Raw genomic sequence first — 26,998 nt, 5'->3', positions numbered from 1 at the left:
TTATCAGCAGTGATTCCAACAGTGTCTTCACCCCTTACTAATTAATCAAACTTCATTTATGCATTTTTCATCTTGAAGATAGATCTAACAAAGGAGTTGAGTGTCTTGGCCATTTTTAAGTCATTAATTTCTTTCCCTTCCTCATTTATTAATGGAATCTACTGTCACTCTAGTATTATTTTTTTTTTAATCTTGATATATTTGCAGAAGCCTTGCTGATTCCCCTAGCCCCTTTGTCTACCATTAGCTCATTACACTGTCTTTCTGCCCTTGCATTTCCCCTGGAAACTACAAGTGATTCTGCATATTCTTTCTTGGTAGCCACTCCAGAGCCTCTTTCCAGTAGCTGCAGATCTTTGCATAATTTCTTCACATCCCTCACCTCCCCAACACCTGTATTATTTCTTGTTCCTGAACTTTCACTATTTAATATTTCAGAACATTATTCTTCTTCCAAAAATACATATTACCAGTATTTATCCTTGTATTTCTTTGTTTATCTAAGTTTGCCTTCTTATATGTTCAATATCTACCCAAAATCATCACTCACCTTGCTATTATTTTCACACACTTGTTTTCCTGGTTTACCCCTGTGTTACTCTATTATACAGACCACAGATGATAAGCGGTCAGTTCTCATAATTATTTTTTCTTTGCGTATAGAATCAACTTTACTCAAAGCAAAGTGGATAGTATAGAAATGTAGTACCACAAACAACTTGTAAAAGGTTATCACTAAGAACCGGGTGCCTCAGTTACAAAGAAAAGGAAATGAAAAGCCTTTTCTTTCAGATCTTGTTCAGTGCCTCTCGGGTCGGCATAATCAGGTACTGGCAGGACAAGAGGCTTACTGTGCACAGGATTCATTTTCCCCTCTCCCACTGCTTCCCCAGAGCCTCCTAGCAGAACTGGGACCCTTTTCGTCAAGCTTTTTAGTTGGCAGCTGTGAGGAGCCAAGATTTGACAATGTTGTTACTTGCTTGCTTTGAAAATCTTTATCATTCCGCTTGGCATCAGTTGTTATCTCTTTGTAGTACATAGGAAGGGTCAGAGCAGTTCAGAGCAAAGGTCTGTCTAGCTGCGCATCCTGTCTCCTGCATGAGACAGCAGCACACCCCCAGAAAAGACATAAGTAAAGAGATGGTTGTGCTTCCCCACTATCCTCCCCACCTTCAGAAATTTGTGGCTCAGGGACCTCCTGAACCAGAGGTGGTGGATTCATATTTAGTAATCCTTCATAGATTTTTCTTCCCTGAATCACTCAGTGGCTTATTGAATACTTTGTATATTTTCAGCATCCACAAAATTCCTGTGCTTAAGAATGTGTTGTGTGGAGAAAAGCCTTGGTATCAGGGATTTGAAACTATGTTCAAGGGACTGAAGCTTAAAATCAGAGCTCCTTAAGCTTGCTCAGCTGCATTACTTTCCCTTCTTGTTTCTGACTCCGAATGTCACGGTTTCCCAGTCTCAGCTAATGTCTTGTGAAAGTTCAGCATGGTCCTGAGCAGAAAGCTAAGCTTCACGAAACAGCTCCATCTCTCTTATCATGACTTCCCACAAAATCTGCAGTCTTTACAAAATGAAAGCCTAAAAGGGAGCACATCGTTTTTCCAGAACTGAACCAACAGAAAAGTCATAGAGTGGCCATGCAGTAGGCTTTGCAGGTTCCTGTATTTCTCTAGCTGAAAACATATTAAAGCACTTGGAGAAGCAAAAAGGAACAGATTGTTTTTGAACCAGGCACCCATGATATGTGGGTGTCTCTGAAGCAATTACAAGTGACTTTAAGCTGCTGCATATAATATTTTGGGGTAATAGGACTCATCCCAAAACCGCTTAGTATTTTTTATGGGACAAGCATTTGACACTTGCACAGACTAGCTCCTCTGGGACCTCTGGGTCATTTGGCTAGCTCAACAGTAAGGGTGCTCTAAAACTGACAGTTATGCACTGAACATCATGAAAATGGTTATGAATTCATTGATTTTGCTTATTTATAATTATTAACAATTTATTAGTCCCAGTATCATCCATTGCAGATTAGGGTCTGTCATAGAGGTACACGCAAAGCCGTACAGAGACGGATTTGCTGTCGAGGTCTCTAACAGGGCAATAGCAATCCCCTGTGCTCTACCAATGTATGGCAGCACAAACAGCTTGTGCATGTTTGTGCCACCACCATCCATCCCATTTCCTCTGATCCCCTCAGCTGCTTTCTGGAGACTCCAGCAGAGAGTCTCCCACACTTCATGGCAGGAGTTGGCAGAGTCTGAGGCAGAGGAGAGCCATTTGCTCTTGGACATGACCAGGCAGCTTTCAGTGGCTGTGATGAGCAACACAGTGACATCCATGAAGGCAAGGTGCCCACAGATGCATTACGATATCACTTCTAGCATTAAAGAAACTGTGCTGTTTCCAGTCACAGCCTAATTTCATCTCCTACTCCATTTGCAATGGCATCAGCTCTGTGACACTGGAATTCCCACCGTAGAGTCCTACAGAGCATTGCCTGCTCCTCCTTAAAATTAGAGACTGTATTTCTTCATAGCTGTCATACTTTCACCTACCATGCTGCTTCCACTTTTACTGGCAATCCCAGACTTTTAAAATACATACCTTTCTGCAATTGCCTTAGTGCAGCCACAGAAGAGTTTGATTATTGTCTCTGCAAGATCTCTCTTGCAAAGGTCTTTGGAATCTGTGCGTTCACAATGATCCTTCTGCGTGTATCTTCCCTCTTTCTAGGGATAATTTGTATGCTGCTGACTCATAAGTGAGCAAAGATGAGTAAGTGGTGCATGCCAGTCTCTGTTCTTAGCCTCCTCAGTTTGCATACTTACAAGGCAGGGATGGGCAGGACGCATTAAAAAGAGGAAGAATTTCTCTCTGAAACCTCAAACCAATCCTCTTTATTTATGGATAGTTTTGAAAAATAGCTTGCTTTATTTATCATGGTGGGCAAATATCACGGAAAAAACCATAACCATAAAACATATCTCAGTGCATAGCAGAACATCTCTTTCAAGCGGAATGGATGAGATTAAACCTCAAAGCTCTCATTAATGCGATTGGAAGCTTGATGCCTAATTCTCCATGATTATGCTAAAAAATTCCAAAACAAAACAAAACCAAAAATCTCATTTCAAAAAGCCAGTTGGGGCTGCTAACAGATAAACATGTGCTTTCCTGTCATCATTTGCCAAATTGAAGCTCTTAAATCAGTGAAGGAATAGTCAAGGACATCGTAAACCTTTCCAAGCCTGCTTACATAACAAACAAAGCCTTTATTCCAAGTATGAAGAATTGCGTGTTCAACCACAACATAATAACCTTAACGTTGCCCTGTAGCTTGTTATTTTTATGTAGGTTTTATTATCCAATATTAGCGCTAATTATTATCACCTGAGGGCCTTTGTTAAAGAGGCAATCCTGCTTTCTAATACATTTATTTCCTGAAAATATTTGGGGGCACAGGGTTTGAAGTTTCTCTTTTTCCAAAATAATGCTGCAAGCACCTTGTGGGGGCCAGATCCAGCACCTCCCCAAGGCAGTGGCAAAGGAGCTGCTGATGGCACTGTGGGGTTCAGTGCTGGGTCCCACCACGCAAACACAGCCTGCCTGTTAATTTTTGAGGACATTTACAGATTCAATGCTTTCAGTGAGCTGCCTTTTTTTTTTTTTTTTTCCCTTCAAAAGAGAGACAAAGCAAGAAAAGCCCAAATAAATATTTAATGCCAGCCCATGGCCACATCTCATGCAGCTGGAGGCTGGGCTGCTCTTGCAGGGGGCAGAGGTGTTGCATCCCGATGCGGAGTGTGCCGTGCCGGGAGCGGGAGCAGCCGCTGCACTGGTGGGACAAGGACTCTGCTCTGCCATGCCACGGGGCTGAGGCCACCAGCCAGGTGGTGCACGGTATCTCCTGCAGGCGCCTGCCAGGGTAAATCGACATGCTAAGCCCAATGTTCTTTGCAGAACTCTCTGCTGACTGTGGCTCGTCAACCCCCCCGTGCCCATAAATATCCTGTAATTGTGTTCTCCCACATGCCTGCTCTTCTGTTGCCTTTCCTCTTCTCCTGCTTGGTGTGCCCTAGACTTTTAGAAAAGTGTCTTCTACAAAGCATTCCTCCTGTCCTTGCTTATAGTGGGAGGTGCTTGTTTTTTAAAATAATTCCCATTTCTCTGCGCCTTTCCGGGTCTGCTACTTCTGCTTAGTTTCAGTAGATCTGCTGCTCCTTATTATCTGCTCCAGTGCAGTCAGAGAGAACCTTTTAAAATTTCATTCCCACCCCCTTCCCTTGAGGCAAAGAAATCATTTAGGCCTGCAGCAATATTAAAGTTCATCTGTCACTCCCTTTCCACTCTTATCTATCAATGACCGTACTCCCTCTGGGCTCTGTATGTTTGCCAAGAACATATTTAGGGAGTCTGCTATTTATCTTTCCTTCTTTCACAGGTTTAACTCCATTTTAGCATCGGATTTCTTTGTCATGCCTCTGCAGCGTTTGGCTGTTGGCTTTCTCTCTCTCCATCCTCCTTCTCAGGCAGGTCCTGACGCCAGAGGTGGGGAGCAGAGAATAGCCTGCGTGGGGTGAGAGCTCAGACCAAGTCAGGCCATATCTTTCTGTCAGCTTCGCAGAGCTTTGGCCACTGACCCGGTGTCTCCAGCCGTTTCTGCGCAGGCAATGGTCTCGACTGGGATGCCCTAAGACCTTCCTCTGCAGATGAATCTCTTCACTCTCCTTCCCCAACACCGCTTCAGGCAGGAGGGGGAAGTGCTTCCCTCTGATTACCTAAATTTCCATATCCCATTCCATTAATTTGACAAATTTTTGCCACCTGTCAAAAACAGGAAATTGGATTTGACCTAGATTACGATCTCTAAAAATAATTATTGGTCGCGAGCACTCCCATCTCTTTGTAATCTGAGTATTCATTATCATCTTGATTAATTCTGATGACAGGATGGCATAGGATACCCGGGAGACATGAGACTTCTTCATTTATCTAATTCTTAGGTTAAGTGTGAATACCTTCAGATAAGAAAAAATGTATAGTACTTGCCCTGCTGCCATCAAACACTTTTGTGCTTAATATAATCTTTCAGCAAAGTGATGCTATTGAAACAAACCCCGTGCCTTTGTGTAGACATGAAATGATTTATTTTCTTTTGTAAACGGAGAGATTACACTTAAATGTGTGAACTACAATGTTTAAAAGCCAGACTAAATTAAACAACAAAATACATTTTAAAGGTATATGGAAAAACAGATTGTTTTCAGACTCACCAGCTACAAACTGTGTTCCAGATACTTGTCTGCAAGCTGGTGGTATCCCAGTTTTACCAACTTTTAAAGGTAGCCCCTTACACACAAGTAAAATAACACATCTTAATTCATGAAGAAGCAGCAAAGAATCCAGGACTTGACTCTAGGTAGGTAAATAAAGAGGAAACAATCTTTGAAGAATTAGTATCTACAAATAATTCTTGTTTTTATATTATTATATTATACCTCAGGTAGGGATTTGAAAGGGTTATCTTCTCCTGCTAGGGCCTGGAAGAGTTCTAGCCATGTGTCTCTTTAGAAAGGTCATTTATATATTTGTCTTTAAAAAAATCAGATTTATGCTATTGATTGCTAGATTGCGAAGGAATGAATAGAATTCCCCTGTCATTTCAACCTTTTGTTCTCATCCCCCTTCCTTTCATTACAAATATTTCCAATACCTGTGAAGGCTCCCGACTGCTCTTGGGGCTCTCTGTTCCCCTTTGCCCTTTCCTGGCATTTCTGGAAGCAGCGGGTTGCAGGCAGGAGTCACTGGGCCGGGGGCTGCTCTCTCTGTGCCCGTTGTGAATTCCAGGCTAAGCCCCCTGGGCTTTCCTTACATTCATACAAACTTAAGGGAAAAAATGCGATCCTCAGTAGTGGCACATCTCCCTGGACCACATTATGACAGTAGCATAGAAACTTCTGCAATCCTTGGGGCATGACCAAACCTTTCTCTCCCCCCTCTATTTTCCGGCTGGTTTGCAAAAGCCTGGGTTTCTCCCTGACCTTTGGTTTGAGGTGCCAAGGTGCCCAATATCTCCACACAGCAACTGGCATCCAGATCATCGGCAGATCAGGTAGGTGAGAAATACTCGCCCCTCTGCCTCCAAGACAAGTCTCAGTTCTGCCACTTGTTCCTGACAAAGTTACTCGATGTTACTGATGATCCAGGGGTTGGCCAAGATTACCCTGCTCGTTTTGCACTTTGTCTTCATCGTTTTACGCCAAAGGCTCCAGATGGTGTCTGTACCGTTGTCTATTGCATTTATTCTGTGAGCGGAGCCCAGGGTTGCCTGAGTCCATACGAACACCAATCCTCGCTGTCTAATTAAGAGGACCTGCGGCTATTCCTTGTCCTTTATATCCAGAACAGTGACTTAGCAAATGAGAGTGTAATTATCATGATATTTACATCACATCCCATTATGAAGCCCATCGACCAGATTTGCACATTCATAGCACTGCTGCTTTCTGGAGTTCATCCTTTGTAACTGCAAAATATCCCTCATTACATTATACAATAAGATGAGCATGGCGGCAAGAAAAAAATGACCAATATGCACATAAAGCCGTTATTGGGCATATATGGGCAGAGCCTGAGCTAATATAAATCAGCACAGCTCTATTGAAGTCAATGGAATGACAATCTACATAAGCCACAAACCCAGCCCACTACATTTGCTCACACGAATTAGGATCGTGTTTTGAGTCATGCATGGGGATTCTCATACATTTCATCTGTCTCTATAGGCTCAGTATTTCTCTGGAGAGCTCAGCCCTTCTCTCCTCGGCAGGCCTGATTGCCCTCTTGGCTACTTGGGGCTTCTCCAGGTTCCAGTTTAGGATCTGTGGTCTCCCTCTACTAGCACTCTTCTGTTTTCTTTTTTGTCTTCTGTAGTGTCTGCTTGCTTGCCATTTGCACCTCTCATTAAAAACTGGGCCTTTACAGAAAGAGATGAGCAGGTCTGCGCAAGTAACATTTTAGACATCTGTGTGCTGCCACCTGCTAATGCAAAGTTTGCTTGGTGTGGATATAAACAAATTTAAACAGCTTTCCTGTAACCTAGCATAATGTAGTTCTTGTAATAGTGAAAAAGCATTAGTGGGGGTACAAATTATATTCACGTGTAGGCTGAGATTTATAATTCTGCAGAGACTAAGAATAAAAACATAAATGCACTTTCATTCCAATGTGCCTTTATTCACTTGATTTAAAGCTACAGCAAGCCGAAGTGACCTTAAATCATCCAGGGCTTATACCATTAAAAAGTCACATGTGCAATGTTCATCTTTGCATGTTTTAGTAGCTTTCCAAATAGGCATTCAGTGGGGACCATCAGCTTTGTGAGAGCCTAAGATTAGGAGGATATGGACTAGAAACCTTCCTTTAAGCTCGAAGATAAGTCTGAATATTTGAATGCAAAGAAAAAAACCCTATTTGCTAAATCCTAATTTTATCCTCTAGCCTTCACATTCAATGGCAAAAACTCCTTTGTTTAGTGCTGAAGCGCTTTCTCTCCAGGTGGGAGGGTGGTGTCTTCTTGAGCCAAGATCCCCGCTGCTTGCAGATCAGACAGCAGGGGCAGCTCGGATTAAGAGCCTGGCAGCTGGCACATTTTTCCTTCCCCAGCAGGAACCTGAGGGTTTCATGTTTTTTAACGCAATTCACCAGCTGGGATCATGTCTCCCGATAAGCAGTCAGATCGGAAACTGCTCCAAGTCCCCTTGTCTCCCCACCCCACCATCTCAGGCTGATATTTGCACACACAGATCCAGCGTCCAACGCCGCAGTGAGGCTGCCGTACCCCTGCACGCTCACAAACCAAGGAAACCACTGCATGCCATTGTAATGCGCTGTTGTGGGCTTTTTTGTACCGATAGCCTCAAGTCCTTCACCAGAACAACAAGACGCGGCTCGGCCATCAAGCAAGAATCCTTTGACCTGGACGGTGGATGACGTGGTTTGGTTTGTGAAGGATGCAGACCCTCACGCTTTAGGTCCCCACGTGGAGCTCTTCAGAAAACACGTATGTAGAAGGCTGCCCTTACTGCTTCTAAGTAATTTAAGCCAAGTGCATGGGCAGCCCCAAGAGATAGCCAGTACACATCACCCCCCTCCCCAAGCTGCCTTTGACTGCTATAGGCAGTGTTCGTGCTCAGCCAGGCTGAACACAGGGCCCTGCAAGGAGTTCAGCACTGCTGGGGGGTTTGGGCTGAAGAAATGTTCACTTGCCACTCGAGAAGGTGGTCAAAGACTGGAACAGGCTCCTGGAGAGGTGGTTGATGCCCCAAGCCTGACAGTGTTTAAGAGGCTTTTGGATAATGCCCTTAATAACATGCTTTAACTTTTGGTCAGCCCTGAAGTGGTCAGGCAGTTGGACTAGATGAGCATTGTAGGTCCCTTCCAACTGAAATAGTCTAGTCTGTTCTGTTCTGTCCTATTCTATTCTATTTATCCTTCAATGGGGAGACCCTAACAATGTCTTTAGAAAATGCTCGCTATTTGTTCCCAACCATGCCAGCATAAATTGTTTCTATGCCAAGCCTAAGAGAAAGCACTGAGGATCTGGTGCTCATTTTTCATTGTCAGATTGGCACAAAAAAGCCTCGTCTCAACAACAATTTTTTCCCAGGATACCTATGATTCTTCTCTGAAGAGCATTTTTTATGTGTCTCTAGATGTTTAACAGGAGAAACCCAAAACAGCCAAGCTTTTAATCTTTTTCCCTTCAGATTTATGTAACTACATAACCAAATTTAACAGACCTGCTGACTCACGGGAGAAATGATAGTTGCTTTTGCTAGGCAATCTCCAGTGGTAGAAATTATATTATCCTTAATTAGTAAAGGGGAAGACTGTAAACACACATCTGATCTGGAGTTTCTTGTTCTGCTGCTGTATATGGAGTTGGCACCAATGCATCTAATGGCATCTTCAGCCTCCTCCTCCTCCTCCATCTCTCCTTGATCAATTCAGACTGTCTGTGAAAATGGATTTTACCCTAAAAGTGACTTGCTTGTGTTCAGCTGGAGGTCATATCTTTGGATGTACGTGCCTGGACCAAGGTCTAAGCAAGAAGAGCTCCCCAGCCCTGACTCCTGAACAGCACCTTAGGCTGCAAAGCAAGCAAGAGGGCTTGATCACCAGGTCCTGCTCCTTGCCCGTGTGCCAGCAGGGATGGGTGGGAATGTGGGGCTGCAGACAAGAGCTGAGGGAGACAACTGATAGACTTCCAGCTACACATTGCATCCAGATACTGAGGAGAGGAGGTGGCTGAGGAACAGGTGAAAATGAAGATGAACACAGGCCTTGGTGTCTGCTCACTCTAGGCAGGTACTGAGGCCATCTGCCCTTCTGCAGACAGGCTGCTGGGTTGAGAACAGAGCAGGCACACTGGTGCTAGGACCAAATCTGCAATTACAGGACAGCTGCCAGCCTACTTTCCCTGCCTTCTGCAGAGAAGTCAGATCTGCCTTATAACCTGGTAACGAATGTGGGTAACCAGGCAGATAAACAAACCACCTTTAGATTTAAAGGAACTTTCTTTAGCATAAGGTTTTGAGAGTCTCAGAAGGGGCTGTGCATCAAGAGAAAACTCTTCATGCAAGGGAGGGAGAATTGCCATGGTCTGAGGCATACAGGTACATCCCAAAGAAAAGAAATGTTTAAAGTTCATCTTGTAAATATGGACAGTGCAAAAGCACCATTTTTGTCTAGTTTCCGCTTGTAGCAAAGGATGGCACAACGTGCTTTTATCTAGCAACAGGGCAGTGACATGTTCCAGGCAGTCATGGGCCAGCTGCACTGGAGCATGCCACGATACTACAGCTGCTCTGTGACCAAAGAGACCAAGCTAAATTGCCACTAAAGACTGTCCCTGTCATCCTTTGTTGAACACCCAGCACCCATGGGCTCTACTTATCATTGGTTTCCTTGTAAAATATGCTGTAGGTGTGAGAACCTGGGTAAGATTACAACACAACTCAATTCAATTATGCCTTTGAGTTATATATGTCCCTGCAATTTTTCAGCCTTCAAATCTCATCTGGATTAGCACGGAGACCCCAGGGGTGAGAGACAAGTGATTAGTCCATTAACCTTAGCCATATCTTCTTGTATGTTCAATCTTTCTATGAAGCAGGTGCATAATTTACTTAGAAGCACTTACTGTCATTGACAAGGCCCAGCCATCACCTCAAATCGTTGCATCGGCAATCAGCTCATCTGAGCTATGACACTGGGAGGGAGAGGGTGGTGGGACCACCAGGAAGAAAAGGCTGGGGGGGGTATCCTGCACGTGGGCAGTGTGCTCTCCCACTGCTATATTAAGCCATTTGGGTGTTGACCACGGTCCCCGGTGCCAGCTCTCCCAGCGTGCAGTAAGGAGCCGCAGCCCTTATCCTCCACTGCTGCAGTAGGTGTTGCAGGATGACCCGGCTCTGCCTCTGCTCTGCATACGAGAAGCAGAAGCTTTTCTTCTTGCCAAGACACCCAAGGAGCTCTGTCACAGGCAGCTCCTGAGAGTGTCCACCAAAGACCGTGAAGCTGCCTACTACCTCCCCTCTGCTGTTCCCTGCTCCCTCGGCAGGACTGTGCGCCAAGGAGAGCCGAGCCCGTAGCTGATGGTAGATCTTTTGGCCTCACGCAAAGGAGCTGTCAGCCCGGCAGGGATCTTGTAGCAGCACTGCCCCATGCACTGCGGTGCTCTCAGCAAGAAAGACTTGGTAGAAAGACTGGGGGAAGGGAAATGGAGGAGGGGAATGACTTAAACAGGGAATTAGCAGGTAGAAAACTCAAGCTGGAAGGGATCGAAGTAACGTTATGGTCTGACAGTTTAATTATGGCCAGCGATTGGCAAATGCATGTATGAAGGAGACAAAAACCTTTGACATAATTAATCCAATTTATTCAAATAGCAATCTGTCTCTGCCAGCACTAGACACCAGACTTGTGAGCATGCATCTTTCTCCAGACTTTCATCTCGAGTGTTTGAGCACTGACCACTGAGCTGCCACTTGCTGCACTCCTGTCGCAGGTGGTGGCTTTACCAGGGTTGGTGTCTTGTTCACAAGACTGAAGAATACAAAAGAAGGGATATATATATCTGAGGCAGGATATAGATCCTGAAGTCTTTGATTTTATTCAGAATTATGTGCTTAAACACCCATGAAGATGGGGACTTTCATCTTTCTCATTAAAAGCCTCATCCTGGGGGATGGCCACCACCAGGTGCAATTCTTTTTTCCATGGCACAGGGCTTGTTTAGGGGCTACTCTGCTTTTTGAACAGTATGCTCAGAGTAAGTGCTGCAAGAAACCAGCACAAACAGAGTAATACTCATTCTTGCAGGTGGAAGCTGTATGTTTATACCACGATATCATGACCTTGCAGCTCATACATTTGCTGCTCACATCCCCCTGCAGGAACACGGCAATGTTCTCCTGAAATATTCTAACTTGCAGTGGGCCTGATCTCAACTCATGTGAAACAAGCGAATTGCACTGATGGCACTGAATTTTACCAGCTCCAGATCTGATTCAAGATCTTCTAGTGGGACTTTTGCAGACTTGGGGACCATGCTATAGAATCCTTTTTTAAATTATTTTTTAAAAGAGCTGACATAGTAGTACTGTAGAGAAGTTAAGCCAACATCTGCACAGGGACATGGCAAATACAGGATATTTAATTGGATATGAATGCTCCCTCTGGCATACTCTTGTCATGGAGTTTAATTTTGACCCCCACACAATAATAATAAAGGAAATAATAAAATGCTGAACTCAACATTTAGAAACAGCTGCCTCCACACCAAACCCTTGACAGTGTTTTTACCCTATGGCATCACAGTTCCAGGAGTTTGTTTTTCTTTCTTATGCAAATTTTAATTACATGTAATATTTATTCTTACTTTCCCTTATCTTCCTTAAAATTATGGGAAGGAGAGGGGGAGGGTGAAAAGAGTTTCTATTATGGATAGAGTGGGGGTTGCAAAATGAAGAGCATTAATTAATTGAGTTAATCAGAAAGTGACCTTAACTGCTCATCAGCTAAATCACCTACTAAATGGAATAATAATGATCAGGGCAAATTAGAATCCATAGTATTGCTTAATTAGTAGGTAATGGATCACAGAAGAAACATCTGACCATCAAAACCATAGAATACAATATATACAGCATTAGTGTGTGTGTGTATATGTGTATAGGTATGCTCACACCCATAGCACTAGTTATGTTTTAGCTCTGATGGTCCAAGTATGTAAGTGTGGTGGAGGCCTTGGGGAGGGGTAGTCTTTTTTAGCACATCTGCTAATACAGTCAGGAAACACCAGACAAGCTTAGGATCCAAGCAAGGACAGTTGAAAGAGTCTGTGTTTTACAGTCCATAGTAAAAGAGTCTGTTTCTCTGTGCACCCAAGCCACCTTGTGCTCAGTACAGCACTTTGTAATTTCAAAAGGTTTTCAAGCCAATAGGTCTGGGATAAACAACTGAACTTGGCAGCAATTTCTTCCACTTATGTGAGGGTTAAATTAAATTTGAACAAATTTTCTTAATAAATGCAATGAAATAAGGAAGTTACTACTATCTTCAATTTAAGAAAAAGAAAAATGTATATATCTCTCTCTCTCACTGAATATGTGTACTGGAGATATGTGAAACATGCAGATAGCCAGGGACAAAGATGGAACTGAGATTCAGAGGTGTGCTATTAGCAGTTTGTGAAGCCACATCCCTCTCTCTCTCTCCATTACTCTCACTCCTTTCTCTCAAGGATGACTGGCTTAGAGCAACCCTGATTTTTTTTCAATAATCCTCGTGTTTTAATTGCAAAATAATTGAAAACCTAGACAGATCTTATAGTTCCTGAAGTATAAAACATACTATTTGATTAACCTCTCCTTTAAAGTTTCCTTCTATCATACCTCAGATTTCAATTTTTTTAAATGGGATTTCAAAATGCATGACATTTCAGCTACCTCTGTGCTAAAAGACATGCTATTTCGGATTCACCTTGTTTAATGTGTCAGGATGCAGCACTGGAAGGGGGTTGACACATTTTGATTCTCTTTCTTTCTTTTGAAACCAGGAGATTGATGGCAATGCTTTGTTGCTGCTGAAAAGTGACATGATCATGAAATACCTGGGGCTGAAACTGGGACCTGCGCTGAAACTGTGTTACCACATTGATAAGCTCAAGCAAGCCAAGTTCTAACAATTTCTTGAACAACAACAGAACCTGACCTAAATCTGGACAGAAAACTAAAGGTAACATGTTGCCTTACAGAAATGCATTCATTTGCAGATTGGTTTTCCTTCTTTTTTAACAAAGACTTTGTCTTTTTTAACATTTGTGCATTGTCACCTTTTTTTAATCCAATGGGGTCTTTTGGGCTGCTTTGCGTTAATGATTTGCCAAAAAGTATATAATTACAATAATTATTTTTTATCATTAGTATTATTATGATTATAGTAAGTCCTATTTTTGTAATCAGAAGTGGGAAATCAAAACCAAACACAGCTACGGCATACGCTGAGGACTGCTGGAAGACTAACCAAGAGTCTCCCACTTGCCACGGGCCCACCTCGGAGGAGTAACCGCTGACCTGCATCAGCTGGGTGGGCTCCAGCTCCACCACCGCTGCTCAAGGGTCGGAAGAGCGCGGCGTTCGGTCACCTGTTGTCTGATGGGAACTGCCCCATGTCTTGCACTATCTGGAAAACTTGAATTCTTCAGTTTAAAAAAAGGAGGGGGGGGGGGAGAAAAAGAAAGTTAAAAAAAAAAAAAAAGAAAATAGGGGGGAAAAAGGGGGGGGGGGTTGCAGCTAAAGTACTTTTTCCCACTAGAGGGAGCAGCCCTAATATACTTGAGGCTGGAGTTCTGATGCCATGGTGCTTTCTTTCTGATGAGCTTTGACCATCACGACTCTCCTATCCAGCACATCTATGAACACCGACAAGGAATCGCAGGCTCCCAGCAGGATAAGCCCGTCACCGTTTACGGATAATTAATTCAAGAAAAGCCCAAATGCAGAGAGTGTTTCTGACAGGATGTTTCCCGTTATGCCGAAGAGGGGGCGGATGGCTCCCACGGTGTCTGGCGTGCTCAGCTGTCGGCTCCCTTCCCTCCCTTCCCTGAGCCATTTCTGTCTGGCGTACAGTTTGTGGCACTCTAAGAAAAAGCAGAATTTCTGGTTTGGGTTTTGTCTGCATTTTTAAAAAGTGAGGGAGCTGGGCGGAAGCATTCCCCAGGTGGAGCTATCAATGCAGGGCACATCTCTGCACTTTGCAACGATGGTCAGGTCCAGGGTGGACGCTGTAGGGTTGGTTCCTGATTGCACTGCGGCTTTCAGCACATATGCAGATGTGCCAGGCTTTATCGTCTCAAGTGGATTAAAAATAATACTCTTCTGCCTCTTACACAAATCCAAAAAGTGCTCATTAATATTCCGCATCGTCAGGTGGGAGAGGACAGGTCTCAGGCTGAGGAGGTAATTTGTGGCATGGGTGCGCCCTCATTTTCATCCTTCACAAAGGAGGATGATAAAGGGACACATCCATACAGTTTAAACCTTTAGTGTGTGACAAGGAGTGGTAGCATGTGTTTGTAAGTCATGCAGGTTATTTTAAAGCTAGCCTCAACTGAATTGAGAAATGGGGTCCTGATAATATGCAAGACGTCATACTGTCTGACCCTGTTTATGAAGAACAGAATAATACCAAAAATACCTCATGGAGTAAAATTCAACTTGGTGCACATTGCTAGACTACAACTCCTACAAAAAGATACTAGTTCAAGACCTAATCCTGAAAATCCTTAACAACGTGAGAAACCATATCCCACAAGACTTTCACTAAACTCTCGGGGACTACTCCCCCAAATTAAAAAAGTTGTCTGCATACGTTTGCAGGATTGGATCTTTACAGGACTGACCAGCTTTCAGCAAATCCTGTCTGCATGCTGAAACACTTTTAGTAGGAATAGCTGAATAAGTGTGTTAAATGAAAAGTTGTATACTATCCAGTGATGTAATATACTGAACCCTAAACGTGCCGATGCTTGGAAGGTAACAATCACCCGCATCACTTTGTGCCCATGGTGTAGAGAATGGAAATCTGTTCAGCCAGCTGTCTGGTTGAGGCAGAGGTGACTTCACATCAACACCAAACCTGTACAGGTCATTTTTCACTCTTATATCTTTTAATAAATGGATCTCTTCCCCACAACAATCCCCAAAATATGTAAAAATCTTACTGTATTAGTAATGTCACCTTCAGAGAGTCCTCAAACAATCTTTTTTTTTCCCCCCATAATTTTGAATTTAATTAACCTCTCTTTTTTTCAAAAGATTATTTTAATTCCTCCACATAGAAACCCACCTGGCTGTAGTATATCAGTAGTCAGAGCTGGTTAGAATGTATCAGATGGCTTCAATTCTGGAAAATCCCACTTTGTCAAAATCAAAACTCTTCATAAAAGCATGTCACTTTCTAATGTAAAATTCTATTTAACTGAAACTACAGCTTTTGGTAATGTCAAAACATCATTTTGACATTTTGGAAATGGAACATTTTTGTTCCAAGAAGATCTTTGCATTTTATTGTATTTTCCTGGAGAATCTGTAACCTCGCATTTTGTTCTGAGACTGGGGGAACCCCCCCAGCTACACACTTTCCTGAGCAAGATTCCTTCCCATTTAGCTGTGTGTCTCACTCCTTCCCTCCACCTGACATTACAGCTCAGAGGGCTGATAATACCAACGCAATATTTATAGACTCCTTAGTGGCAATGATGTTTCTACATTTAATATGCTGAAACAGTTTTCATGTATGTGTCTGATGTATACAGTCAGCGGTGCTATCTCATTCGGTATGACACTTGTAGGTATGACAGGACTGTCCAGACCATGATATTTAATGTTCTGGTTTTTATGGGGGAGGCTGTTAGTGGATTCATTTTACATGTAAGTAGCGCTTACAACAAAAATGCCTCACTGCATTTTTTTTTTTTTCACTGAAAGGCCATTAGGAGGCAAACATTACTGCAGTAATATTGCAATTATAACTAATTTTTCTCTTTCAAGTCTTGTCAGTGAGGGTAGTTAAACAGCTCTGCTGTGCCGAGGGTGTCAGGCCATTTCCTCAGAACAAGCACTAAAGAGCCAGAACATGCATGTCAGCCACTTCTCCATTAGCTGCTACTTTAGACATTGCTTGTACAAATTCGCTTGCTATTCTGTTCATAGCTCTGGCTTCAGACTGCAGCCAACTCAGTTGTATTTTTGAACTGTTCCCAACAGGTGGGTGGATGTGCATACCCTTAAAAGCAAGACATGTGCTTCTTTTCTACTTCTAAGCACTCATAGCTGGATCAAAAGGCACTTCGGTTGCTTCAGGCAGTTTCAATACATTGTGAGCATTCGCTTTAAAAAAAAAAAGAAGCAAGCAGGCAAAGTCTAAGGATCTGGGGAGAACTCTTCCCTTGCTCAAGTGCCAGGCATCAGGAGCACAGGGCCAGTGGTCCCAGGCAGACCAGCTTCTTGCACCTAGCATGGCCCACCAGCTCAGCCTCCGCTGCGACACAGGTCGGCCACGCTGCCCTCCCACCCACCCGCTGTCACGGCCTCTTCTCTCACACCAACAAACGCCTCCTTCCCCAGCCAGACCTAGCTGAGTTTCAAGAAATGCCTGTGGGAATGCCTCCACCTCTCTGAGCCCACTGTCTTGCCTGGCAGGCTGAAGAGCGCGGCAGCCTTTGCAGTGTTAGCAGCTTCGCTCAACATGATTAATGCAGGCAGGCACCCTTGGGACTGGCATGTAAAGCATCACTCTGGGCTGTTTTTGCCCTTAAACTGATTGCTGAATTTCTATAGGTTGTCAGCAGTCTTCATGAGTTGCACTTCTTTCCTTCTTAAAGAAAGGATGGCTGTGAGAGATTAAGTAGAACATTACTAGCAAAACCAGCAATAATCAGCAATTTTGGCATGAAAAGATGCCTCTGTTGGATCAGCGGCAGGAGCACAAGCCATCCTCCAGTTCAACCAGTAAGGCTCGGGTAAGGCAGGATGAAAGGACAGCGCAGGAGCAGGTGTACAGTTTTCGAGAGGAAGCAGCTCCGAAGCCTGGCCCCGACTCCAGCACCCACGGATGGCCTTTCCTCTCGCCCTGGCACAGCCACCCCACGGCCCCTTCCCACCCACGGGGTGCAGCGCCCTCCCCTTCCTGGCTGCACCCTTTGGGGGCCGAACAAGCTCAGAGATGGATTTGTCAGCTATTACCTCCCCCAAACACCCCCCAAAACCTTCACTTAATTAGTTAGTGCCTTCTTTTTTTTCCCTCCTCCTTTCTCTCTCTTGAATGGCTTCTATTTGGAAAAAGACATCAGGAGGGGGATCCCCCAGGTCCCTCCAGGAACCCCTGGGTGACTCCCCCAGGTCACCCCATGGAGGAGCATCTCTGGGGTCAGACATCCACCAGGATGCAACCAGTCCTGCCTTGGCACCGGAGAGGAAGGCAATAATTAAATGGCCCCTTTTTATTACTTAAAATTAAATGCTTTTTTGGGGACCCCCCCCTCTCTGAACTACAGCCTCCCTCCCCAGGGCTGGTGGCTCAGCTTTTCCGCATAGAGCAAGAAGGGAGGCAGAGGAGGTGCCCGAACGGGCTGCCGGCCGCTGGCTGGAGCAACAGGGCGGCAGGTACGGCAGCGCCAAAACCCACCGCTACCCTGGCTTGAAACTGGTTTGGCTGGAGAGAGGTGTTGTGCCCAGGGTTTCGGTCCAGGGGCTTTTGCTGTCAGTTGTTCAGGGATTGCACCCCGATGTTTCAGTCTGCACGTTCAGTCTGTTGCTGTGCGGATTTTGTCTCCAAACCCACCCTCCTGAGCTTGTGTTAGGGGATTGCTCTGCTGGCGCAGGCTGCTTCCACATCAACAGGCTTGAGGTTGCTAGGGAAATAAGTCATAATAAGCACTTTGGGGGCAAAAACTCAAGGAAATGGCAGGTCAGCAAGAGCCTCCCTTCCTTTCCAAGCACTTCTGTGCGCAGAACCTTACAGCGGCAGCTCCAGAATGGGGCCCACACACCATCACTCCCCGTCGCTGGTAATTGGGTCATATGAAGCCGTACGGATTTTCCTTCTCTCACAAAGAAATATGGTCCCAAATTCGCACACCTTCGCCAGAGAAAACAGGCAAGTTGCTGCACACGTTGCCTCTGATGCCTCGCAATAGTTGCATGCTGCTCTCTAATCCATGCTCCCTTCATGGACAATTGGAAACCGATTCCCTTGGAAATCTAAAATTTTGCTTGAAAAAGAATCACTTTTATTCACTGCCATGAGTTAAATATTATGGAAACATGTCTGCTAGCAATTTGCTTTGTGTAATTTGTACTAATGCTAATAAGCAACAGCTGCAACGCTTCCTGTTGTAAATTCTTTTGTGGTTGCAGTGGTATTATCACATCTGTACTTCACAAATCTGATAGACTCTAGCACAACTTGCTCATTCTGGCCCCAGCTCCAGCAAATCCCCGTGCCTCAGAAGCGCGGCTACGCAAACGTGAATTTGCCGTCTCTGCCTCCCTTCGCTGCCAGAGCCTCCGCTCCCCACCAGGTGCCTGGAGCTCCAGGGGTGGGTGGGGATGTGGTAGCGCGGAGGTCAGCCGGTGCGTGCACGGCGTGGTTGGGGGGGATCGCTTTCAGCAGAGACATCGCTGACCGGCCAGGCTTACTGCAGTTCAAGCAGACAGGTTTTGGTCAGAGGCTAAGTGCAGGAGAAATGTGATTTATTAAAGAAAAAGAAAGAAATATGAGTGTGCAATACACTGCCACCATAAGACTTAAGCTGAAACCCAAGAATCTTTCAACTGTAATCTAAAGAAAAATGTTTCCCTCGCTCAAGACGCTAAATAAAGCATGTTAGGCCAAACCCAGGTCCCACTGAGGTCCGCGTAAGTTTTTCTGTTGAATTCATAAGACCAGGGCTTGGCTCATAAACCGGGTCAAGCTTCAGCCACATCCCATAGTAACTAAAGCCTAACAAGCTATTTCATCCTCCCTTACAAAGAGCGGAGACAGCCGCCGCTGGCCAGCCCCCTCTCCCCTGCTCCCGGGAGAGCTGCTAGCTTCCTGGTAGAGAGCTCTTCCAGCTGCACCTCTACCTGATCCCGACACCTTCTCCAGTTAGCTTTGTGTTTTAGCTACGAGTTTCATGAAGGGTGGTTTGGGTTTTCCACTTCGCAGCAAACCAAAGCCTGTGCGCTGAGGATTTCAGCTGTGCCACTAGGCAGAAACTTGCCCTGATTTGAACATGACTTCACTGGGAGATTTCCACAAGTTCCTGAGGCAAAGCCCTAGGTGGAATTTAAAAATAAAACTTTTCAAAATCAGTCCCAGTGACCCACAGTTTTTGGCTCCTTCAGCATCCACAGCACTTCATCATACTTCAAACAGTTGAGTCTCTTGGTAGTGCCATAATCGGACAGGAATAGCTCACAGGACTTCAGAAGAGTCTCCATCTCTGACTGCAGAGTCTTGCTCCTCTTGGTCTAGGGGCAGCTGCCAAAAAGCAGCGTTTGAGGCTGGACAGGCGAGTGCGTGAGTGTGTGCGTGCTGCTCAGGGAGGCTTGCCTGGCTGCACAGACAGGCTGTAAAGCAAGTTAAATAAGAGCAGGGCAGAGCAGCTAGGAAGGACGGGCTTCAAAAATGGGCAAGTCCCAGGCTTCACTGGGGTTCCCGTGGAGTTTGTGCCCCGTCTCCAGGTTTGTGTTGAACTTTCCCTGCATCGAGCAGTATGTCTTTATTACCCAGAGTTTTCCCTTGGTGTTATGTAAAACTGGTATTATGCTGCTCTTTTCTTTTTGAACGTGAAATACAGGCAACCAATTTCCTATTGTTAGAGATCTCTGAAAGAGTGGGGAATGGGAAAAATCTGAAGTCCAAGTAGTACAGGAATGAGGACATTTCAGAGTGGAGCAGTTTCACAGTTTTCAGTGTCTTTCAGCTGAAACATAGGAGAAGGGGAGAAAAGGGGCTTCTGAATTGCAGTGAATCCAAGCCAGTGAAAGACTAGTGATTAATTTTATCCCTCACTCTGATGGTTTCCTGATCTGTAATGTGTTTTATGGCCCTGAGCATTTGCTGCAGCGGCAGTATTGTGAATTGATCCATGTGTCCAGGTTCCATGGAACGAAATGACTGTCTCTAAAACCTATCTGTCTTCTTCATGGCTTTTCTAATGTGCTGTAGCATCCAGAAGGCTTCTGATCAGCTTGGTAAGAGTCACTATTTAAAGAACAATGTTTTTTTTTTTCTTTTTCTTGGGGCACAAAAACTTCAGAAAACAGCTATAGCCATAGCTGTGTAGCAGGTGGACATACACTGGCTTTGCATTTTATGCCTCTCAGAAACCAGTCTATAAGCTTACAAGAAGCCAACCTAACTCCCAGTCTTCCATTGACCCTGCTGTAAATTTAGTAGCGTTATTCCACATTTTTACCAGTGTAAATGAGATCAGTATCTGATCTACCCTCTGACAATACTAACAGTTCAAATACAAGCATGTTTGGCTGCTGTTATCAAAACTCACTATCAGTATTTGTGTCACAACACGTAGAGATTGTGTCTGGCACTGTGCAGGCATGCTATAAGACACTCAACCTGCCCTAGAGAGTTGACAACTTCATGAGGCAAAAGAGACAACCTAAGGAGAAGGGTTTCCTAGAGGCAGTTTTCCTTCCCTGTTGCAGATAACTGCTGAAAACAGATAGAAGTCAATGGCACAAATTTCCCACAGCCATGTGAGGGGAAAATAGCAGAACACTGAGAAAAATAAAGCAAAGTTTCCATGAAGGTGAACTGTATTGCCTCCTTCCCAACATCGTTAAACCTGACCTTCAGTGAAGCCAGGAGTTTGAACCCAGACCTCCTGGTCTGAATCTAGTGCCTTACCCACAAGACCGCCTGCTCTCACCGTATTCCAGCCTTTCTCCCTGTGCTGTCCACATCTGACTTACTCTTCACACAGCCCTTGCCTACATCTTCCTTATGCTCCTGAAAAATAGCACCCACATGGGCCTTTAAAGGCCAGTTAGTCCTTCACCCTGCCCTCATTCTTCTCCATCTTGGTCTTCCTCTGCTCTCTAGTCTTTTCCCCTGGAACTTTCCTCCTCTTTCCATTCCTATCACCTCACTGTAGTTACTTCCATTTTTTCCTCCTCTGTTCCTTTCTTGCAGCATCTCTTCTTTTCCTTCCCTTCCATCTTTCAGTGACCATGTATGTGTCTCCTTCACCCCTGCTGCAACTCCTTCTCTACCTTTTGGGTCTTCCCTGCTCTTCCATCTATATCTGTTTTCCCTCTCTTTCTCTGTGGTTTTCTGCAACCCTTTCTTTCCTTTCAATCAAGTGCCCTTCACAAAAGAGTCTAGGTCCAGTTCTGCTGCGACAAAGACTACCACACGCTGACATCTTTGAATTAGGTTGCCTGTATTTTTTTTGACATGCTCTTTATCTCGCACAAAAAACCTTCCACTGCTTTCATTCACCAGCATGAAAGGCACTTTTTGAGGATGGTTTTTAACTAGTTGGCTGATGACTATTTGCAATAAATACCTCATTAAAGGCTCAGCACTTTTAAGCAGGGTGAGTGCAGTTTTCCCCTCTATCTTCCATCTTTTCCTGTGCTGCCTCTTGATATTCAAGCTGTTTAAACGCGTATTGGTTTGAACAGTCCCAGTTACACTCCTCACTGGGATGAACCCTGGCTCCTGCCCTGTTGCTGATGGCCACGTGGACCAGGCTTGGCCCTGCGAATGGCACACCATTAGGCAGGTGTGAGCATCGCTGAGCGCTGAGTACAGAGCCACCAGCATCACTCCCCCAGACCTGGAGAAGGTCCAGCTTGCTTTCAGCCAGCATCAGAAAGTTGGTTGGAAAGAAGAGGTGCCCATTGCCAATGATAAGGAGTCTAGGAGGTAGGAAAGAGCCATCCGGCTGGAGGAAGAAGAGAAGCGGCGTTGGCCAGCTGGGAGGAAGTGGTGGGATAGACAAAACCGGCAGGGAGGGAAGGCCACGCTTGTAAGCCTACATTAAGTGCTGTGAGAAAATCCACGTGGCAACTGGCATTGCAATATTTACAGCATCATCCTTCATACTGAAATATGTGCAATAACGCAGGGCAGATTCACACATGGATGCACAAGTGTGAGTTTAGGGTAATGACTGCAGCTTCTGTGGGGCTACTGCATACTTCTACCAGTAGGAATGAGATCAGATTTTGGCTCTGGGTCTCTGTTTCCAAACAGTGTGAAGGATGAGAGCAGAACAGTTTCTATCCAGCTGGAAAGTGGCAGCCTTAAATAAGGCCACAAAATAGCGCAACTCCTGCTCACACTTTTTTTCTTTTTTAAATGCTGCTCTGAGATCTCTTCCAAGTCATCAGCATTAGCTTCCAAGGCTAGTGAAGCATGTACAGGGCTTTTTTGATGTATGTGCAGCTATGATTTTTTGTATTGTTAATTGGGCTCAAAGTATGTTAGCTTTGATTTTTAATGTTCTGTAATTTGCTAGATAAGCCTCAGTGTCTGCAGCAGCTGTATAAGTAGGGCTGCTTTCATCACATCTTGCAGGTATTTTACAATCTTGGACTTTTTTACATACCTACTGTATATTAATCTCACCCTCCTTGAAAGGTGAGTGACATCTCTTTCCCGGACTGTACAACCTTAGGAATACACATTTTGTAAGGGACATCAGATATCAAGGGACTATATAGTTATTTTAATTTTTTCAAGTATATACAAAATCTGCCAGAGAGAAAAAACCCTGAATATACTAACAATTTGGTTACAATCAAGAGTTCAAGCTCACAATATCTTGCATTCAGTCACTCCCAAATTGATTACAGCCTATAGCACTTACTACTGATAGATGCAACATCTCCACATCTCACATCATTAGAAAAATGCATTGGTGACTGCTCTCATCCAAATCCCACAGGAGCTAACAGGAGCCTGTCCAGCATGTGGCACAGGCTTCTCCTCTCTGACTGCTCTCGAAACAGAAAAATCAGCTCGTGTACACTAGCTCACCAGGCCTCCTTCACCTGCCAGCCTGTATATTAAAAATAGAATGTAAATAATGAGATTTCCTTTTTAATAAAAATGTGCTGTCATGATGAGATTATGGGCTTGAATGATGCTGACTTCAGTCTTAGTTCTTGTGACTCGATGTGAGGTGTATATAAGACTGGTGTATTTTGAAAGTCCTTGGCTCAGACTGTCCCACTTGTTTTCATTGTTGTCCCCGGTTTTACTCCAGCCGGCGCTGCCACGCCGGTGTCACCAGGCTCCTACTCTCTCCTAGACGGCAAAAGGCAGCTGGGTTTATTTCACCGTCAGTATAACATTGTTAGTGGCAGCCCCGTGGGCTGCGACACGAGAGATGCTGCCTGGGTGCCCCCTTGGAAAGAAAAGACTGTGTCAGCTGCCCTCAGTGCACCCACCACTGCCTCCAAGAGTCCCTCCTGCCCCATCCCCAACACACAGCACCACCCAGCTTTCCAGGGTGTTTCGATCGTGTCCTGCTGTGTAAACCTTCCTAGGCTGCTTCTTTTTTGATGCTGACATAAAGCTAGACCATCCCCACCAGCGTCAGAGAGAGGCTACCGATGTCGCACTCACCGGTGAGAGAACAGTCAGGACTTCTGTGTTCATCTTTTACACGCCTTTGCCTCAGCACTGTTTCGTTTTGCTTTCTTTCAACGAGAGAGAAACAAAAAGCATCTTACCCTGTGACCACCTCCAGGTCCCAATGCAGCAGTGCAGTCTTGCAAAATGCCAAGCCTGCACCTTTGTATCACTGCCACGAGTCTTGAGCTTTGTTTCAATTTGACTGCTCGACGTGCTTCTCTGAATCTAGATAATTTCTAATTCTGTAAAGCCTGAGTAATTCTTTCACTTAACCTTCATTCTGCTATCCATTCATTTTACTTAGCACCATTTTTAGCATTACTTTATTTTTCTATTATTGTCAGGAGGTGATAAACTATTTGGGTTGCTTAGATGCCTTCGTAGGCTTAGATGCCTATGATTTTTCTTAATGCAAGCCTTCTCCATTTTCGACCAAGAATTCTTACTAAAGATGACATATAGGGTATATTATTAATTATGCCAGGATTACCATATGATGCTAACAATAATCAGGGGGGGAAACATCTGCTCCTTAGTTCCACTTATTGGAAAAGCGATGTGAATCCTTTAATACTTTGCTGCTTCTCAGCTATCAAAACCTCCCCTAATAAATCATCTCCAACAGTGAACATTGCATTATATTGAATACTTTTGTATTCACTTTGCAAATATGCAGACAAGGGAAAGCTGAGGTAAAATGAATGCGGGACTTACAGGTGAGAATAACATGCGAATAAAATGCCTGGAGTCCCAGGAGCAGCACGATTATGACAAACAGCGTATTAGTATTGCTCTCACCCTGCCTCAGAGGGTTTTATTGAAGTGATTTGTCTTCAGCTGTAGAGGTGTGTGCCTTTCTACGTGTATGTACGCAGAGGTCTGATGTATGTACACAGATATGCACCTGCCCACCATATGTACACCTCATACATATTCACACATCCAAGCAAAATAATAACTGTTGATTTAGCATGTTCTGTATGGGTGGGTCCAATATATTCATTCTTAATATGTACAGTGTTTCAGTACATATGCAACCATTTAAAAAATATAGTGTCAAACTGTGATTCCTCTTTTTATTTCTTCAGACATTGCTTTTTATTATTTGTAACTTATTCCTTCCAGTGGATTCTCTGACACTATTTAGAGGCATGTTTTAATGTATAGCTGTATATTGACTGTTCTGTGTGCTGTATGCTACTGTTTGCGTCTTAATTAAGCTGAGTATTACTGGTCTAAATGTTCTTAATTTTGTACAACAGCCTTTTGTTTGGGTTTCACAATTTGATGCAGTATGTTTAAGAATGTAGTATGGAGGGGGACAGGCTGTGATAAAGTGAAAATGTCCCAAACCTTCAGATTTATGTTTCATAGAAAAAGCCAGTACTTTCTTTTACTATTGCAAAATGATTTCTGTATTTTTAATAAAAAATTGGATTTACTTGGTTCTATGTATGTTTTATCTAATAAACTGTATTTTTTAAATAAGGGCCTGGTCTCAGTCTTTACACACCCGAGGTGTTCATGGACACACAAAGCACTTTTACCTACCAAATTCCACATTCCCTGTTGCTCAGCCTGCAGCTCTGCTAATGCCAGAATTACCTCCTATCCTGACCGGTGCAGAGCTAATCTCGCATTTTAATTCACATTTCTCTGCTATGCAAATAAGAGATGGATACTGAGGTGTCAGCCTGTTGATAAATCCCTGCTGCAATACATTAGCATCAATGCTTATTTGCAGGGCAAGCATTTTCTTTGGTTCTCCACTGAATTAAGGCTAGGGTGACAATTTGAAGCAAGGGTACAACACACAGGCAGACTCCTAATCCCTCAGGCTGCATCTGCATGGGCAGACCCTGCTCTCATTTATGCTGATGTAAATCTGAAGTGGCTCAGCTGAAGTCATTACTGTTATTCTGGATTTACACTGGGGAGAAAACAAGAGCAAGATTTGTCCCAAGACCATAATATTTCAAGGTTGATCTGCCCACTTTACACACAGGCAGCTAGTGGAATACTCTAGCAATGTCTCAATAAAAAGCCTGAAAAAGAGCCAAAAAAATCTCGCTCAACTACCATTAAAAACTTCCCCTAGAATATAAGAAATGCTTTCCCTGTTAAGTAGAGTCGGCTCTAGCTATCCAAGAAATACATTGGATTGAATGATTCCCCTCTTTTTTGCCCTTTAATTACACTTTCCTCTATGATGCTATCAACACTACAGCATGATGAAGTTTCCCTTGAAGTCAGTTTGCCATCCACATCAGTGAAAATGAGAATAGGCCCCTGGATAATAGTCTTTGGGTCCTATCTTCTTATTACTCTCTGTAATCGGACAGAAACCAGCTGCAAACCTAATGTTACAGAAAAAGAAGATGAACGTATCCAAGGGACTCTACTAAAGAAAAGTGGGTTCAGGTCACCCCTTGATTTCATTGATTCTGGCCCCTCTTTATGAATCCTTAATTTAAGGTAGACTTAAAAAAAAAAAAGTTTTAAAGTCGTTTCTTCTTACGCTATTCCTTCCCGCGCTAAGACCAAAAATGAAAGTCTTGTGAGATATGTAGGAACCCAGCTGCTGTTCACCCCCAGCTGTGGCTTGTTGGTTGCACCTTCATTCAAGGGACAAGAGAAAGAGAAGGAAAGTACACGTCCCGGTGCTGAGTGGCCAAAGGCCTTGGCAGAGTTGGCACGAGGCCCTGGCCAACTCCTGCCGACAACCGCAGGGTCCTCTCCCCCGGCATGGGTGCTCACATTCCTGGCAGGTCACTGCATTAGGACCCAGTTCATACAACAAGCCTGACCTCAGCCATATACCCACCTTGTGCCCCTAAACAATCGACTGCAGCATTTTGGCTCTTCTGGCTAGGAGAAATTTGCCTTTTTTTTACCAGACAGTTCTTTTATCTCCAGACTTTAAAGCCAGAAGGAAGTTTTCCTTCAGACTGAATATATTTAGAAGCCGTCTGAAGTCATGTAGAGCCTGGTTTCTGAGGTGAAGCAATTTAACTTCATTGTTGGTTTATGTGTCTGCAAAGTGCTCTGTCGCCTTGGTTTGAAGCTCAGACACTGTCTGTAATAAACACTGGGGGGAGGGAGAAAGCTCCTTCCTTTGATTATAAGAAGTCTACAGAGTAGACTGGACTTCAGGAAGCCAGCATTGATCTTGAAGATCACTGAATAACATGGGCCATGCGGCAGTTTCATTTACTATTCTGTCTAAAGATCCCAGCTGGGGCTCACGTCCCAGCTCCATGAG

General features: G+C 44.2%; 1 protein-coding gene across 1 annotated transcript in view; it reads left to right on the top strand.

Moving 5' to 3' along the window:
- SCML4 (Scm polycomb group protein like 4) overlaps window positions 1–13,261 on the top strand; it is a 45,760-nt gene extending 32,499 nt beyond the window's left edge. The window contains exons 6-7 of the mRNA XM_075046379.1: window positions 7,929–8,074; window positions 13,136–13,261. Of these exons, the coding sequence (XP_074902480.1) occupies window positions 7,929–8,074; window positions 13,136–13,261 (272 nt within the window). The remainder of the gene's footprint in view (window positions 1–7,928; window positions 8,075–13,135) is intronic.
- The last annotated feature ends 13,737 nt before the right edge of the window (window positions 13,262–26,998 follow it).

The sequence above is a fragment of the Buteo buteo genome, chromosome 15 (genome assembly GCF_964188355.1).
Source record: "Buteo buteo chromosome 15, bButBut1.hap1.1, whole genome shotgun sequence".
NCBI lineage: Eukaryota > Metazoa > Chordata > Aves > Accipitriformes > Accipitridae > Buteo > Buteo buteo.
Note: the sequence above shows the minus strand (reverse complement) of the source record. Positions and strands in the feature narration are given on the sequence as shown.